The 18,773-nt window shown below is 43.0% G+C and overlaps 1 protein-coding gene across 2 annotated transcripts in view; it reads right to left on the bottom strand.

Moving 5' to 3' along the window:
- Positions 1–16,993, bottom strand: part of Lmbr1 (limb development membrane protein 1) — a 120,186-nt gene extending 103,193 nt beyond the window's left edge. For both annotated transcript variants that reach the window (XM_051203151.1, XM_051203152.1), the window contains exon 1: positions 16,789–16,993. In XM_051203151.1, coding sequence (XP_051059108.1) covers positions 16,789–16,854 — 66 coding nt within the window. In that variant the 5' untranslated portion in view covers positions 16,855–16,993. The remainder of the gene's footprint in view (positions 1–16,788) is intronic.
- Between the last annotated feature and the right edge of the window lie 1,780 nt (positions 16,994–18,773).

Genomic DNA, 18,773 nt, shown 5'->3' with positions numbered 1-18,773 from the left:
CTGTTACACAGGTTCCTTTTTTCCATGTCCTCAACAGCACTTCTGTCTTGCTGTTTAGAAGCAGCCATTCCAAAAGGCATGAGGTGATTCTTCCTTTCCATTTCTCTATGACAAAGGGTGCTAAGTACATTTTTATTACACCTGTTGTACATTTGTATGTCTTCTTTTTAAGAACTGTCCACTTGGACCTTTTGCCCATTTTTATTTGGGTCATTATGTTTACAATGCGCTCTTCTTGTCAGAGCTGGGGCAACAAATGGGTAACCAGGGAAGGTCCATCAAAGATTAAACACTAAAAATAAAGCCTCAGTCGTGCTTATGGAGCATGTGGGAAAACATGAAGACTTTCAGAGTGTTGACATCTAGGGAGCATCCTGAGCACGAACCTGTCAGGATGAGTAGGGGGAATATAACAAAGACTTGGCACTCAGAAAACACTCACAATGGAGAGGGGCACTATGAACTGAGTGTCAATATTCTCAATACATGTGGGAGAGTGGTGAAAGACAATCCTAACACCTGTTCTGGAAGCCTGAAGACTGATAGAAACACGGGCTAACAAGAGGATGCTATCTGAGTTACAACCTACTCCTGAAGCCCTCTGAAGCACAGAAAATGGGTCAAAAGGGAAGCCAAACAGTGAAGAAGCATAAAGAAACAGTGGTATACAATGCCATGGAAGTCAAGCTCCAAGAGCAAGGAAAGAGGAGTGACTTGGCAGTAAAACAATAAATCATAAGGTTAAAGTCCCATGTCAGGTAGCTGACAGAGGCTTCCTGAGTTGATTTGTGGGGCATACTACATCCAGGAACCCATTCTAACACTAGGGACACTAGTGAGCAAAGGTGCACCCTTGTGATACTCATATTCCAGAAAGAGAAATAACAACACAAATAGACATCAGATAGCTAAATTACAGTATGTTTGAGGATGGTTAGTCTGGCCTAGGAAAATAGAGAGTACCATTAACAATGGAAGCTCATCTCACCAGGATGTCATCTGAGAAAGAATGATGGGACAAGAGGAACAAGACTAGCAGTGTGTGACACAGAGAATAATGTCAGCAGCCTGAGGCAAGACGGCTCGGTTGTGTCCAAACAAAGGGGAAGAATAAGAGATGAGCTTAGGGATTAATAGGAGTCCAGAACACAGAGGACTTTGTTCCAGGTGCTGGTACTTACACATGGTAACTGACAGGTTGATTCTGACCCTGAGGGAGACAGGAATCCATGTGAGATGGTGAACAGAGGGGTGCCATGATCAGATTCAGTGATGAAACTCACCCCAGTCGCCAAGACAGAAGGAGAGACCAGAAAAGAACTGAGCACAAAACGATGCAGAAGAGACATCACTCAGACCTGTAGAGTGAGGCATTAAGAAATGATTGAGTTGTGAGTGTCCTGAAAACAGGCCTGCTAGGACTCGTGAAAAATAAACACAACGCTCTAGTCCTGAGAAACTGGAAAGACTGAGTTGCCAAGTCCTGAGTCAGGGAAGATTACAAAAGGAATGGTCTGGAGAAAGGACAGGCTCTGCTGAAGGTAAAAAGCTGAGTGAGTAGGTCTGTATATAAATCTATACTGTTAAGAGGGAAAGGCCAGGTTACAAGTTAAAACATAGAAACTAATCAGCAGATGCCACACAATGTCCTAAGGCTGAGATGCAAAAGCAGGCAGAGAAGTCTGAAAACCAAACGCAACTCTCAGATGTTCGGCATCAGTTTGGAGGCTACCAGAACAGCAGTTAGAAAGGGTGGAGCACTAAGGGCCTGCACAGCTGAGCCACAGGAAGGAAAGGGAATTTACAACAGTGTCAAATACTGCTGACAGGTCAAGCAAGGTGAGGACAGAGAACTGACAACTGGGTTTGCTGCCACGAAAGTCACTTCAACCTTGACGAGTTGTTTTTCTGAAGTAATGGGGACAAAAGTCTGGCTAAAGTAGATTCCAGGAAGAGCTGGAAAAGAGAAATGCAGGCAAAAAGAAAGGCTCTAGAAGTCTTCCCTAGTGCCACAACAAAACAAAGGAATTGTGAAGAGGCACTCAAAGTCAGGAGGCTTTTTTAAAAGATGAGAAAAGTTACAAAAGACAGAATAATCCAGCAGCCCGGGGGGGGGGGGGGGGAAATGGGATAATGCTGTAAGAACTGCAAAGCTAACGGACTGACAGAAAATCTTTCTAAATAAGGGGATGGGAAATGAGGGGGAGAAAAGGAGGAGGACCGTAGTAATGGCAGAGGTGCAGTTGACAACTGGGTTAGGCACCATGTAAGCTACTGCAGCTTTGACAAGAGTTGTAGAGGAGACAAAAGCCTGGCTGATGTAGATCCCAGGAAGAGCTGGAAAGAGAGAGGGAGGCCTGAGAGGGCGGGAAGGAGGAGGAAGAGGGCAGTTCCACTAATCTCTGCCCTCACCCCCTGTTCTCCCCTTGATTTGAGCTCAAAGGGACCCAGGAAGTGGAAGGGATGGCCCAAGAGCCAAACTGCAGGTCCTAACGTTCCTTGGACTCTGTCAGGACTGTCCTTCCTTCTCTGATGGCTTCCCTTTTCCTCAGCCTTTACCAGCTATGCTCCTCTGACTCCTGGGTTGAGCACACTTCCGGTTCCGTTACACAAGTTCTTCACCTGCTGTATCATTTTCCCAGGTCTAACCTCCAACCCCAAGAAGCCCTTGACCATTATGAAAATGCAAAACAAACTAACATGCAAGAAGACTGGAAGACAGGGAAACTAAGGACAGGCTGAGGACCAGGTGAGCAGGAGCCAGAGCAGATATTTGGCTGCAGTAAAGAACCAAGGACAGTAGGAAAATAGATATTTTGGTGGAAGAAGAACCTGAAATACCACAAGAGCCAAAGGATTGGGGAGGATCAGAGAAAAACTGATTTTTGCACATGACAGGCTCACTGCATTCATGAACTCAAAGCACTTTTGGTTGCCTGAATAAGATCTGTGTAAGATCAAGTCAGTCAACTTGATTCCAGCATAGAGTGGGAGGAACTCACAACTTCTACCCTTAGCTGAAGGGCTACAGAGTGATAGGGGATGTCCTTCTGTATACTGTGAATATATGTTTCTCTTATTGGCTGATGAATAAAGCTGATTCAGCCAATGGACAGGCAGGACATAGCCAGGCTGAAATCCAAACAGGGACAGAGAAAGGGAATAGGTAGCGACCGAGAGACGCAATGTAGCTGCCAGGAAAGTAGGATGCTCAGGCATTCTCCATTAAGCCAAGGCCATGTGGAGATACACAAATTAATAGAAATGGGTTAATAATTAAGAGAGACCTAGCCAATAAGAAGCCTGAGCAATAGGCCAAACAGCTTATATTTATATTAATTATATAATTATATTAATTATATTAATATAAGCCTCTGTGTGTTTATTTGGTACTAAACAGCTGAGGGATCGGGCATGGCAGAAATTTCCATCCACAAGAGTTAAAGGCTTCTGAGGGAGGGCCAGTCAGTTTTCTTTGAGGGTATGCTCCTGGTAGGTCTGTCAACCACACTCCAGTAAATGGTCCATACTCAGATGTATATGGAAAGCACAAACCAGGCTTGATGCGAGGGGGAGGAAAAAGAGGGGAAGACAGAGAGGAGGAAGGAGTAGAGAGGGAGGAGGGGGAGGGGGAGGACAAGAGAGGGAGTTTGGTGATATACTCTTTATGATCTAATCAAGCTTGCCTGGAGATGAGAATGCAAAGCTAGCCACAGCCATAGAGGCCAGGCAGTGGTGGTGCACATCTTTAATCCCAGCAGCCACACTAGTTAGCCATAGAGGCTGGGCGGTGGTGTGTACGCCTTTAATCCCAGCGCTAGAGAAGAACATAAGACAGGGGCTCAGGGGCTCAGATATTCGGTTTCCAGTCACGGTAAGGACAGGGTCGCCCAGCCTTGGTAGAGGGAAGAACTCTCTGGTGGCAGGCTGCTTTGCTCTTCTGATCTTAAGATTAAACCCCAACATCTGTCTCTGGATTTGTATTACGTGTGCTACAAGGGAGGAAGGGGAGAAAGGAGGAAAGGGGAAGGCAGGGAGGGGAAGGAAAGGAGAAAAGGAAAGGAAAGGGGGAAGGGGAAACTGGAAAAGGGAAAAGGGGAAGAAGGGAGGTAAAGGAAGGGGAAGGGGAAGGGAGAGAAAGACAGGGAAGAGAGGGAGAAGAGAGGGAGAGGGGTGAGAGGAAACAAAGTTTGGAGCAGGTCAGGGTGGATCTGGGAGAGCTTAGGGGTTAAGTGGAGGATGAATAGGATCAAAATACATTGTATGCATGTGTAAAATTCTCAAGTAAAAATAGATCTTCAACACTCCCCCTAAAATAAGAATACAGGTTTTCACCAAAGATGTTTTAGAATTTTTAAAATGACATTTAAAAGTGAAAGGAATTTCGGAAATTCCAGAGAGTTCATGCCAAAGTGGATGACAAAGTTAAAGAACAAAAGGCCCTAGGAGCCAGAATGCAGAGGAGGCAACCAAGGGGGAGCAATACATTTAAGACTACAGGTAAGCCTACAAATTCTAAAAATGTAAGTGCTGCTCACATGGAATAAAGGCTACTGGCCACAAATATAAAAATACATGTGTAAAAGAACTGACTACAAATCTGTTGTTTCCCAAGGCGAACTGCACACAAGCTCCCCTCTAAATGAACACATCTTTTCTTGAGTGAACTGAAAGCATGCTATTCTGATGCCTTCGTATGTCCTGCACTCCAGGAACAGCAGCAGCAGCAAATTCCTAAGCAAAAGAGGATAAACTATTCCAGAAACTCACCACCAAAGGTGAGATACAGAAACAGTTGACAGGAGAAGATGGGCGAGCTCAGTGCCTGGCAGGCTCCGAGGACAACGAGCTTTCTTCTGCTGCCAGAGAACTGTCATGCTGCCACCCCTCCCAGAGAAACCCACAGTACTTCGCAGTGACATCTAGCCTGTGGAGAAGGTGATCCAAGCCCTTGGGAGCCACATGCCTTTGGGCCTGATTTGAACTGAGGGACCTAGTCCCCAATGTCCTAAGTTTAATACATATTGTCAAAAGTTAATAGTCTTAAATTCCAGGTATAGCATTGAACTTAGATATAAGCTGATTATTATAATGATATTTTACTATTTATTTTCTTATTTAAGCAGGACCAGAAACATCTCTACCCAGCCTGAGAGCCAAGAGCTGTTACTGAGAGGCTCACTGTCTGTACCAGATTTACTTTAATATCATTAGTCCAAAATATAAAGACATAAGAATTTAGAAAGTCTACAAACTAATCACCAATTAAAGAAAATTTAAATTGTACTTCTTTGAAATGACCCAACAAGGAAAACTTAAAACTCCAGATTAAGGAAAGATACAAAGACTTAAATAGCTATTTTTAAAAATATGTCAGAAGTGAAACAGGGACTGGGGAGATGGCTCAGTGAGTAAAATGCTTGCTATACAAAACATGAGAACATGAGTTCAGACCCCTCGCACACACATAAAAGCAAGGCTCAGCAGCAGCATATATCTGCAACTCCCAGTGCACAGGGGGCTGAGATGAGTGGATCCTGGGGTTTTACTGGCCAGCAATTCCAACCCAAGCAGTGAGCTCCAGGTTTTAATGTACCACACATGTACAAATGGATGGACAGATGAGTGGACAGATGGACAAATATGCCTCGGTTTCCCTACTGTAGCTCTATCTGTCCTGGAACTCACTCTGTAGACCTCAAACACAGAGATTCACCTGCCTCTGCCTCCTGAGTGTTGGGATTGAGTTTCAGTTTTTATTCCCAGATAAAACTGGAGTTACACTTAAAGTTATAAAGTAAATTAAAAGGTAGAAGTAAGACAAAGTATATCATTAAAATATTTCATAAAACAGAAAGGGAAGGGATACTTCCAAACTCATCCCACAATGCCAGTATTACCTTGCTACCAAAACTTTATATAAGATGCAAAAACTGCAAACCAGTATATATGGATACATATCAAAAATCCTTAATAAAATAGATATAAATGGAATTAAATAGCAAATTAAAAGATCATATGGCTGCCTAGTACACCCCATGGAATGGGCTTTTGAAACCTCCAGTGACAGACCCCCTCCAATGAGGCCACACCTAATCCTTTCCAAGCAGTTCCACCAACTGGGAACCAGCTATTCAAATATAAGAGCCCATGGGGCCATTCTCATTCAAGCAATCACATTCCACTCCATGGTCCCTATAAGCTCCCCTGGCCATATCATAATGCAAAATGCATTTAGTTCAACTTCAAAAGTCGCCAGTCTTTCACAGACAAGTCCCCATAGTCTTGCAGTCTCAAATCCATTCTAAAAGTCCAATGTCTCTTCTGAGACTCAAGGCAATCTCTTAATTGTAACCTCTTGTAAAATAAAGAAGCACATCCCATAGGTCATACTTCCAACATACAATGTAACAGAAAATACATTACTGTTCCAAAAGGAAGGAAAGGGGGTATAGTGAGGAAATACTGGACCAAGCAAAACCAAAACAGAAAAAAAAAAAAAAAAAAAAAAAAAAAAAAAAACCAGCAGGGCAAACTCAAAATCTTGGAGCTCTATCTCCAAAGTCACAGGACTTACTGGCTCTACCCCTCCAGCTTTGCTGAGTGCAACACAGCCCCTCCCCACATCTCTCTCACTCAGGTTGGTTCCTTACCCTGTATGAAGCTCTTCTTGGAAGTATTCCATGGCCCTAGCACCTCTAACATACTAGGTTCTTGTTTTATTTTTTTTAATTTATTTTTTACTTTTATTTTACATATCGATTCCAGTTCCCTCTCCTTCCCTCTCTCCCTCCCTCCGTCTCTCTTTCCCTCTCTTCCACCCTCCCTTTCCCTCCCATCACCCCCCACTCCACATGTAGGATGATGCCCTCCAGGAGGAGTCATCTAAATCTGTCAAGTCATTTGGAGTAGGGACTAGGCCTTCTCTCCTGTCTCTAGGTTAAGGCAGTTATCCCTCCATGGGGATTGTGCCCCCAAAGTCATTTTGTGCACCAGGAATACATCCTGGTTCCACTGTCTGAGGTCCCTTAGACTGCTCTGTCTTTCTAGCTGAGACCCATGTTCAGGGGGCCTGAGTCAGTCCCATGCTGGATTCCCAGCTATCAGTCTGGGGGCCCGTTAGCTCCTCCTTGTTCAGGTCAGCTGTCTCTGTGTTTCTGCAGCCTGGTCTTGTCCTCCCTCTCTGCATCTGGATTCCAGTTCGACTCAGTGTTTAGTTGTGGGTGTTTGCTTCTGTTTCCATCAGCTATTAGATGAGGGCTCCATGATGGTGGATAAGTTATCCATCGATCTCATTATCAGGGAAGGGCATTTATGGTAGCCTTTCCACTGTTGCTCAAATTGTTAGTTGGGGTCAGTCTTGTAGGTCTCTGGACATTTCTCAAGGTTCAGTTTTCTCTTCAAACCTATAATGGCTCCCTCTTTTATGGTCTCTCTCTCTTTCTCTCTCTCTCTTCTCTCTCCTTGGTTTTCTTCATAGCTTTGGAGCCTATCCTGGAACTAGCTCTGTAGAATAGGCTGGCCTTTAACTCACTGACTCCCAAGTGCTGGGATTAAAGGTGTATGCCACCAACACTCAGCTAAGGAACCATGACTTCTATAAGGCTATTTATAGAAGAAACATTTTATTGGAGCTCACAGTTTCAGAAGGTGAGTCCATGATCACTGTGGCAGGGGTATGGCAGTGTTCAGCCTTAACATTGCAGCAGTAGCTAAGAGCTTATATCCTGATCCACACACACAAGGCAGAGAGACCTAAATGGAATATGCATGGGCTTCTGAAACCTCAAAGCACTCCCCAATAAGACCATACCTCCCAATCCTTCCCAAGCAGTTACACCAACTGAGTATGAAGCATTCAAACTTATGAGCCCATGGGGTCACTGTCACTCAAACCACCACAATTTTTAAAAAGAGGCCACAAAATTTGAAAGATAGAAAGAAAGAATATTGGAACACTTTAAGGGAAGAAAGGTAAGGAGTAAGTGATATAATTATAATCTCAAAGATAAAAGAAATAATTTAAAAATAAAAATAGGTAGGAACAAATGTAATCTAAACCATTAACGACATCTACAATGAAAACTATATAGCAGTCAAAAAACTGAAGAAAACACTAGACAGAAAGACCTCCAATGTTCCTGAATTGAGAGAATTAATACTACTAAAATGGCATACTACCAAAAGCATCTACAAATCCAATGTATCCCAATCAAAATACTGACATTTTCCACAGAACTATAGAAAGTTGTAACAGGAATAATAAAAACCCAAGAACAGATATTGTGGTTCACGCTGAAGCTCAGCAAAGCAAAGCAGTCAAGCCCTAGAGATTTCTCACCTCTACCAATGCTCAGGCTGAAGGGGTGATTGTGACCTCTGATTGCATCTCCAAACTGCACTATTCTCCACCAAGCCTCAGACTGCCATCCCCCAGATCCTGTCTCTTCCCTCTTTATATTCCCCTCTCCACCCATCCATGTCACTCCTGTCTCCACCTCCCCAGTGCTGGAATTAAAGTTGTGTGATCCCAAGTGCTAGGATCAATTTTCTGTGAGCTGTTTCTCTTTTAGACTGAATCAATTTCATGTAGCTCAGTGTGGCCTGGAACTAACAGAGATCTGTCTGTCTCTGTCTCCTGAGTCCTGGGATTAAAGGTGTCTACCACCACCACTTAGCCTATATGGCTAGCTGGTATGGCTGATGGGATTAAAGATGTGTATCACCACTGCCTGGCTCTATGGCTATGGCTAGCTTTGCACTTTATTAAGTCATAAACAATATATCACCACAATTCCCCTTTTGTGTCTAATACAAATGGAGGCTACTAACTAACGTAAGAAAACCTACATACAACAAATACAATAAGTATACACAATATATACAGGCAATAAATACATCAACAATGTCTAGTTCATTTGTATTTGACAGATTCAGAGAAAATACTTCATTATCTGTCCTATCTTGGTGAATTCGAGGTCTTGTACCTAATTTGCTTTCTATTCTAATTTGCATTGTCAAACTATCTTTTAATGTCTCTCAACCTTATATACTTTACATTTCTTTAGTGAATTTCTTTTCTGATTCTAGTAAACAAGAGGGATGGATAAAAGACTGAATCCAAGCAAGGCAGAGGTTGAGCACACCTTTAATCCCACCACTTGGGAAGCAGAGGCAAACAAATCTCAGTGAGTTTGAGGCCAGCCTGGTCTACAAAGTGAGAAAACCTGTCTGGAAAAAACAAAGCAAACAAATAAGAATGAACTCAAAAGAGGGGGGGGGATACATATATGACAGGATAAAACGGGTAGATTATTGACTCTACTCTGAAAAGAGAAAAGGAAGGATACAGATATGATGAGATAGAGTAGATTATTGAATCTACTCTGAAAAGACAAAAAGGAAGATATATAAATATATATTTAAATATATGATAAAAAGGTAGATTATTGAATCTACTTTTAAAAGCAACTACTAGTTTTAAATATTTTACATTGGATTAGACTTCTGTATATTGTATACAAATTGTATATTGATACAAATTTGAGATTAATTTGTTAAAACATACTGTACATACATTTCTAATCTTGTTCAAGGTACTGTACCTACACAGCTCATTTAACAATGTAATGGAATTTCCACTTCTTGAAAGTTATTATTACCAACTGTTTAGACAATAAGGAAATGCAGGTTAGTACTTAGTCACCTATTATAATCAAACTTGTAGCCACATTAGGTATGCTTTCAAAGTAAAACATATGTTTTAGAAAGATAGGTCATCTTCAGACACTTCAGAGATCCACAGAATATGGCACTTAAGATGTTTTAATAACATAGGTTTTTTGTTTTGTTTTTTTTTTTTTTTTTTTTTTTTTTTTTTTTTTTTTTTGTTTATGACAATGAGACATGTCTGCTCCTAGCAGCACCAATCTACTTCAGAGACGATGACTGGCATCAAAGAAATTCCATATGGAGTTTACTTTCTTAGTGGCAAAAGTAAGCCACTGAGCAAGAAAGTGCCCTTGCCTTGACTACTGACAGCACGCTGTCCAAACTGAACAAACAGAACACAAAAGAGAATTACTACAAGCTTTGCCAAGACAAGGTAGGACAGCCATCAAAAACCCTGCTTCACAAAAAAAGTCTGCCAGAAATAGGCCTATAGGCCAAAGATGGATGTCCCAACATTGCAGAGGAACCCTGGGTGACTGTCCAGGCAGTCAACTATTTTTGTCGTTTCTCACATTTTTTGGAAGTTGCTTGCTTGCACTTCCTGCTTACTCAGTATTATTTCCTTCTTGGGTCTCTGAGGAAGTTGAAGACTAGATAAGAGTTTTCCTTGTTTACTAGACTCAGAAAAGAAATTCACTAAAGAAATGTAAAGTATATAAGATTGAGAGACATTAAGAGATAGTTTGATAATGCAAATTAGAATAGAAAGCATGTTATTTGCAGGCAAATGAAAGGAAATGAAAGAACTCATGTTAAGTGAAGACAGACAAGAAAGAGAAGTATTACATTTTTTCCATAAGTTTATTAAAGACCTGAAAGTGGAAGATAGGATATTAGGGAAAGGTAAAAGGACCAGGAGTTGTATAAAAGAAGAGGCGAGGGAAAGGGAGAAGTTTGGACTCAATCAAAGCAGTACATATGAGTACATAGAAATGTCACAGTAAAATCCAATCATTGGTACAGTTAACATGCATTAAATAGTTGTGATTGAAGCTGGAGAGATGACTCAGCAGTTAAGAGCACTGGCTGATTTTCCAGACATCCTGAGTTCAATTCCCAGCACTCACAGGTGGCTCATAACCATTTATAGTGGGACCTGATGCCCTCTTCTGGCATAATGGCATACATACAGATAGAGCATACGTGTATATAAAATAAATAAATGTAAATAGCTGTGATTTTAAAATGTTTTAAACCAGGAATGATGACATTCACCTATATTCTCAGCACTTGAAAAATGGAAGTAGAGGATCAGGAGTTCAAGTTCATCCTTAGTTACACAATGAGAGTTCAAGGCTAAACTAGGCTATATGAGACACTCTCTCACATAAACAATTAAAAAGACCTACTACAACACTTTATTTAAAATGATATAACCAAAAAATAATAAATATATAAATAAATAACAGCACACAAGGAAGAAATAATTGTTACGAATAATCAGATACCCCCCCCCAAAAAAAAAGAGAGAAGATGGTGCCAAAGTACCTTTTTAATTGGATAGGTATTGATAAATAAAACAGCTTTTTTTTTTTTTTTTTTTTTGCATGGTAGAGGAGGAGGTGGGTGGTGCACATGGCTCTGGTGTGTGCAGGGGCTACTGCAAGAGAATAGTTTCTGTTTTTTGTTTGGTTGGTGCTTTGTTTGTTTTTGGTTGGTTGGTTTGGTTTGTATGGTTGGTTGGTTGATTGGCTTTTTGAGACAGAGGTTCTTTGTGTAGACTTGGCTGTCCTAGAACTAGCTCTATTATAAACCAGGATGGCCTCAAATTCACAAAGACCTACATGCCTCTGCCTCCAGAGTGCTGGGAGTAAAGGTATGCACCACACCACCCAGACTGTAAGATATTTTTTTTAGCCACACTGAAAAGCTGAAGTATGGACATCACTATAAGGAATCAATTGGTAAAGCAGATACATGCTGATGAAGATGTAGAAGAGGAAGATCTTGATAAAGAATGAGTATTTAAATGGTGATGGGCCTGTTTCTCCTACTGAAGATTCATAACAGAAAATGAGGAGAGAACATATCCTGAATCTAATGAATGTGGTATCAAATCAGTAAAAGACAATTCATGGTAAGTTTCAAATTCCCAAAGAAGAGTAGGGAAATGTCAATATATAACAAGAGAAGAGTAAAAAAGGAAGCTACATTCTCTAAAAGGCTTCTAAGGCCAAAAATACTGGACAGAGGACAGAAAAGAGATGAACATGTGAATATCAAAGAAGGCTTGTCTTGAACATGAATGAGGTCAGAGATAAAGACACCTATGTACAGATGTTTGTTTCCATGTAACACTGGTGTATCCTGCACACAGACCCTGTATCCTGAATGTGATAGGAATAAATATGTCCTGAACTCATTCTTTAGAGACACGAGGTGTAAGTAGGGGAGAGGCAGACCTACACTAAAATGGTTCCTAAAGTAAATTGTTTGAAGAAATTGATATAAAGATTCTCCAGTGCAGAGCTTTGAATTTTTCATGACTATGTCTGTCTTTAATGCATGGACAGATAAAGGAAGTATGGGCTGATGGTGCAACTGAATTAAGCATTGGTTCTTTGAGAAAGAGCTATCTTCAGAAATCTTGAACTTCAGTGACCTTGATGGACAGTGAGGGAATCACACATGAAAGCCTTTAGCAAGGAGACATTAATTCATTATGAAAGAAAAAATAAACCTAAACCAAATAAGTAAAAGAAAATATGAATTTTGAAAGATCCTGAGATTAGGGCTGGAGAGATGGCTCAGCAGTTAAAAGCACTGGCTGTTCTTCCAAAGGACCCAGATTCAATTCCCTGCACCCACATGACAGTCCACAACTGTCTGTAACTCGAGTTGCAGGGGATCTGATATCCTCACACAGATATGCAGGCAAAACCTCAATGTACATTAAAAAAATAAGTAAGTAAGTCTTAAAACAAAAATAAAGATCCTAAGATTAGAGGCCCTCCTCAACTGCTAAAGAATACCTATCTACAAAGTATCGATAACAAACATACTTAATAATGAGAAGTGCAAAGCTTCTCTAAGATCTACAACAAGGCAAGGGCACCTTTTCTCATAATCTTCAACACAGTGCTAGGAATCCTAGTTAGTGCAAGAAGACAAGAAAAATTACTTAATAAGTAAAACTGCCTTTGTATACAAATAACTGTGCAAGCTATACAGAAAATCCTGAATGAATACATGCAAAAACCTAGAGCCTGATACATAATTGTAGCAAGAATGAAAGTTACAAGTTTAATCTACTGAAGTCAATCACTTTCTTATATGCCAGAATGCACAAGTGAAATTTTTGTTTTGGTTTGGTCTTGGTTTTAGGGTTTTGCTGTTGCTTACTTTTTTTGTTTGTTTTGTTTTGTTTTGTTTTGAGATAAGGTCTCACTATATAGGCCACCCTGTCCTGGAGTTCACCATGTAGACTAGACTAGCCTTAAAATGACATAGATCTGCCTGCCTCTACCTGTGGAAATGCTGGAATTAAAGGTATGCGCCACCCCCCCCACACAACCAAAAAAAAAAAAAAAAAGAAAGAAAGAAAGAAAGAAGAATGAGAGAAAGAAAGAAAGAAGAAAAAAGAAAAGAAAAGGAAAGAAAAAAGACTGGGAAATGGTGGTGAACACCTTTAATCCCAGCACTAGGAAGGCAGAGACAGACTCACTCTCTGTGAGTTAGAGGCCAGCCTGGTCTACAGATCTAGTTCAGGCCATTCAAGGTTACACAAAAAAATCCTGTCTTGAAAACAAACAAAAAGAAGTGTGTGTTACCAGCACAGGAACAAGTGAAATTTAAAAGTAAAACCGCACAGCATTTACACTAACATGACAATATAGATATATGTAGGTACATAGATGTGAATGAATTTCAACCACATATTTATAAATTAACAAAATACATTAAAATGTTCATTAAAAACATGAAACTCTGTCTAAAAATAACTTTAATGGGATAGCCTATGTTCATGAACATGAAGATATTAGTTCTTATTTGATCTATAAACTGAATGCAATCCCAATCAAAACCCAAGCAAGTTACTTTGTATATAGAAACAAATTGATTCTAAAGTTTATATGGAGAGACAAAACCCAGAATAATCAGCACAACTTAAAGAAAAATGAAATAAAATAAAAGGACTTTTGAAAGTAAAAATAAAGCTTAAGTAATCAAAATTGTATAGTATTGATGAAGTATTGACCAATAGTATAGAAAAAGAATGCTAGAAATATAACCGTATTATACAATTAGCTGGTCTTTCCCAAAGCACAAAGACCATACAAAGAGGAAAATAATAATTGTTGAAACAACTAGTCATCTACCCACATATAAAGAAGGAGTAACATTCACACATTTCACAAAGCAAGCACTTGAGCCTATCACCACACATTATGACACACCCACCTGCGCTCCCTGGGATTCCTGAAGACAGCCCTCAGAGCTTGAGGGCACACTAGTGCTGCCGAACCAGCCATGTCTCAGATCCATGGGTCTGCCAGAGCACATCCACCCAACTGAACTTTCAGGAGCTAACAGATGTCCACTACCGGGTTACCAGACCCAGAGGAGTGAGTGAGCCTGTCACTTCTCTGGGCCGGCACTGTAGTTCAATGGCAGAGGACCCACGTTTGGTGTCCAGTAGCAATGGGACAACCTACAACTACTTGTAACTCCAGTTCCAGGTGGTCTGGTGCCCTCTTCTGGCTTCCATGGGCAGCAGGCACATAAATGATATACAAACATAAATGCACACAAAACATTCATCATATAAAATAAATGAATAATTTTTAAAATAAACTTAAAATTAACCTATAGCTTTAGAAGCCAGAGCAGCAGTTACTCTTGCAGGAGACAAAAGTTACAGCTGTAGAGGAAAGGTGGGCCTCTGGCACAGTAGTAAAACTGTTTCTGCTTCTGGAACCATGATTAGTCAAGTATGTTTAGTAAGAAATTTATCTAGGGCATACTTAAAATTATAGATCCCTTCCTCGTGGCACAAATGTTGTGGGAGTAACAACCACTTCCTGATTGGATGTAAGGTCCACTCCACAAAAGGAAACCCATACCTGGTACTGTTACTAGAGACAAGAACCTGTGGCTAGAAAAGTCATAGGCCCGAGGAGAGAACCTATTATTTTTCTATTGCTAAATGGACATCATATTAAACTGATTCCTAATGACTTATTGTTATATCCAGATTAGTGTGTCTTTTAACCTTCATCAGAGATGCTTTCTGTGTATGTGACTATTAACAGGTCAAGAAGGTGCACTGTAAGAGACTAAAGAATGAATGCTCAGCCCTAAATAGGATTTCCATACCACTCTCCCTCTTCTTAAGGCTTAAAATAATTGTGGAAGAGGGGACAGAAAGATATTAAGAGCCAGAAGCAACAGATGGCCATACAGAAGCAGTGTTGTCCAGTTATAACAGGGCAGCTGCAAAAATGAAATGAGGATGATTGTGAAACACACACACAAAACCTGGGCAAGCTCAATCCAGACAAAATCTCAGCATGGAGATCAGAAGTGGGCATGAAGTCCCACTCCTAACTGAGAAGTTATTGGCAACTGATAGATGCTGAAAGAGGGAGAGTCTGTTTTAAGGGTGTGGTACCTCAAAGGTCAACCACACTGCAATGAATGTCCACACACCTAAGAGTATAACGGCAGTACAAATTGGATTCAAATGGGTTTTTAAAAAAATGTCATGAAGTTGAGTAGATAGGAAGAGGTCTGAGAGAAGTTGGAGAGGGGGTAAATATGATCAAAATACTTGGATGAAATGATGAAAGAATAAAAAATAAAAATTAAATCAAATGTACCATGCCAAATTCTATCAGCACAGACTTCTGCATCTTCTTTTACACCCATATTATTTGGCAAGCCAATTCTCAATTTTCAAAATCAGTAACTGCACAAACTGAACTTCTTTGAACCAGAATTTGCTCACCTCAAACAGAGGATGTGACTGGAGGGGGGTGGATGCAAATATGTACAACAGGGGCATACTTTACAGAATTATGGAGACACTGTAGTGTATCCTGAAAGGTGCTCATCACAGAACTTAGGCAGTCAAGTTGGCTTCCTGACCTGCTAGAAGCCCCAGAATGAAGCAGGCCTCTCCTTTCCGGAACAACTGCTTCAGAGCACTGTGGGCTTCTGCTGTCACCCTTCCCGGGAGAGACCTGCTTTCCCTCTTCTGGAAGTTTTTAACTGTCCTGGCTTGGGGGTGGGAGGGCAAAGGGAGGGATGTGAGTGGGAGGCCAGAGTCACTGCCAGGCTGGAAGCTTGGGAAGCCAGGCAGTCTGCACCGCCTACACCTTAGCCACAGCCAGCTCAGCCCAGGTACCATGCTAGAGGAAAAGCAGCAGCCACCCATCACCCTCCACCCTGACAGTCAGCAGACGATGAGGGATAAACTCCGGTGAAGAAGAGAGTGAAGCAGGTGTCTACGGGGCAGATGAGGTGCGTGAACACACCACACACACACACACACACACACACACACACACACACACACACACGGGCTAAGTGTAGGTGACTGGGACAAGTGACAGGAGGGGAGAACACCGTGATGGGAAGGGATGCAAATGACAAGAGGTGGTTGGTGAGCACAGGTGACTGGAGGGCAGGGGTCATAGGAGAGAGTGTGCAGGTGACAGGAGGGGACACAGGTGGCAGGAGGGGATGCCGCGGAAGGGGGATAAAGGTGATGGGAGCGGGGCAGGAAGTGCAGGTGTAGGGAGGGGGCATAGGTGAAGAGAGGACAGATAGGGGAGGGAGCGCGGGTGGCGCCAGGAAGGTCTACGAAAGGAAAGGGCAGCGGGCGACAGGAGAGAGACACAGGTGAGGAGATGGGGAACAGGTGACCGGGCCGCAGGTGACAGAGGACGTAAGTGACGCGGGGCGTCGGAGTCGGTCTGCAGCAGACCCGGTGGGGCGCTGGAAGGCCAGCATGGGCGGGGGTCCGGGGAGAAGCGAGGGGACCGTCCTGGTCTGCGCTGCGACTCCCGGGTCCGGCACGCAGTGCAGGACCAAGGGAGCCGCCCGACCACGCACCGTGGACTCTCGCACTTGGCTGTGGAAGTGCTGCTCCCGCGCCGACACCTCGTCCTGCCCTTCCATCCTCCTTCATGCCCGCCGCAGGGCCGTCCGCGTCCGCGCGCTCCACCGCACCATTGCCCGCGGGCGCCGGGGCTGCACGGCCGCTCGTTGCCGAACAGGAACGCCACCTAGACCGCAGCGGGCACCGAAAACGCCGCCCCAGCCGCCGCCTCGGCTCAGGAAGAAGAGGCTCAGCCTGCGGGAGGCGGGGAACTGCCACCGCCTGGGCGGGGTTTGAAGCCGGGGCGGGACTTGTGCGTCACTCGGAGGGCGCCATACGTCAGAGACGCGCGCCTCGGCGCCGGGGCGCTGGGCTGAGGGTCGCTAGGCGCCAGGGGGTGTGGCTGGCGGAGTGGGGGTGGAGTTTTAGGGCCCGGGTCTGAACTGGGTATTTAGCGCGTGCTGGGGCATTGCCTAAGTCTTGGAGCAGGGCCTGCGGTGATGGCATTCAGCCTTGCTGGCGATGCCGAGGCTCCAGGCAGGGAAAGATCTAGAGGCGGAACCCTTGGTGAGGGCGGGATTTGGAGGCGTGGTGAGATCCACGCACAGGTGCATCTCTTGCTCTTTCGCTTGCTGAAGCTTTTGGATGACCCACGGGTTGATCAACCTGCTCCTCCCCTGCTCTCCTCATCCGAGCTCAGAACTAGGCTCGCCTAACCTGAAGTCCTGGACTCACTGGGGTCTACTACAAAAATTCTCTCCCAAACAGGTGCAAAGCTAGAAAGCGGTTGCAGAGTAGCGCTCTGGGCGCAAGCCAGAAGCCCACCGGCTGCGGAGATAAGAGAGACGCTGCCTTTCTGGAAAACAGAGATAGCGTGGTTCCTAGCCCTGCACATAAGCAAGACAGATCAAGTTCATGGCCCTCTGTAGGCCTTAACGCGCTTATTTGGAGCACTGCTAAATATGCCAACACTGTAGTTTCCCTCCGTCCTGCAATTCTTTGTTTTAAAATGGTAATGTAAAGGATTATTTGTTTGGTTGGTTTGGCTTTTTATGGAACTCGGAGATCCTCCTGCCTCTGCAACCTTCTGCTGACATCAAAGGTGTTGGGATCAAAGACATGGGTCCACTGACACCACCCAGCTCTTAAAGAAGTATTCCTAATTTTGTTTCTGGGTTCACTGGTAGGAGATCTTGGAGTACCTGAGGCATGCTCCTGGCCTTTGTTCCAGACGCAGCAGGCTGCTCATCCTGTAACAACTTACAGCTGGTTGAATTCAAACCAGTTCACCTTTGATGTGTCTTAAAATGTCTCAACCCTAAAGAACGAGGAAAAGACTAGTATCCTGGTCTCTTTTTCTTGACACCCACATTCTGAGAGCTAGGTTAAACACCCATCTGAACTGATCTAGATGATTTCTGGGTAAATGTCCAAATGAGAGGCTAAACACATCAGCTTTTGAAGTGTGTGGAAGTTGGGCACCTATTCCAGAAAGTGAACGCATACAGTATTTCACATTCTTCCAATCATATACTGCAACCACTTATTCCTTGACATTTCTGTTACAGAGCCATTCACATAGGCTTACCCACCCTTTATTTGGTTGTTTCTCTGTCTTTGCCACTTTTGAAATTTAACCCAGGATGGTCAGCTTCAAAAATGGACAAAAACTCCCCCAGCCCCCTGTCAGGTCCCATGGCTCCCCTCTCTTCCCTCTGGCTTTGTCTCTCTTCCAATGAGAAGTCACCCTTAAATATGGCCCTGATTGTGTGACATGCTCTAGCCAATATAATTCTCAAATTTATGACATTATTGGGGGGGGGGGAAACTGTGCTTTAGCATTTGTCCTTCCCCTATCCCCTTGCAACTCCTGCAGCCGATAAAAAGAAGCCCCAGGCAAGCTGGAATTAGACAGCCCACTACTGAAGGAACACTACACCATGTGGTTCTGCCAGGCCTTACCCTTCTCTCCATTCCCTCTGCCTTGCTAGATTACATT

This window comes from Phodopus roborovskii, unplaced genomic scaffold (assembly GCF_943737965.1).
Source record: "Phodopus roborovskii unplaced genomic scaffold, PHOROB, whole genome shotgun sequence".
Lineage (NCBI taxonomy): Eukaryota > Metazoa > Chordata > Mammalia > Rodentia > Cricetidae > Phodopus > Phodopus roborovskii.
The sequence above is the reverse complement of the archived record's forward strand: the minus strand, read 5'-3'. Positions and strand labels throughout refer to the sequence as shown.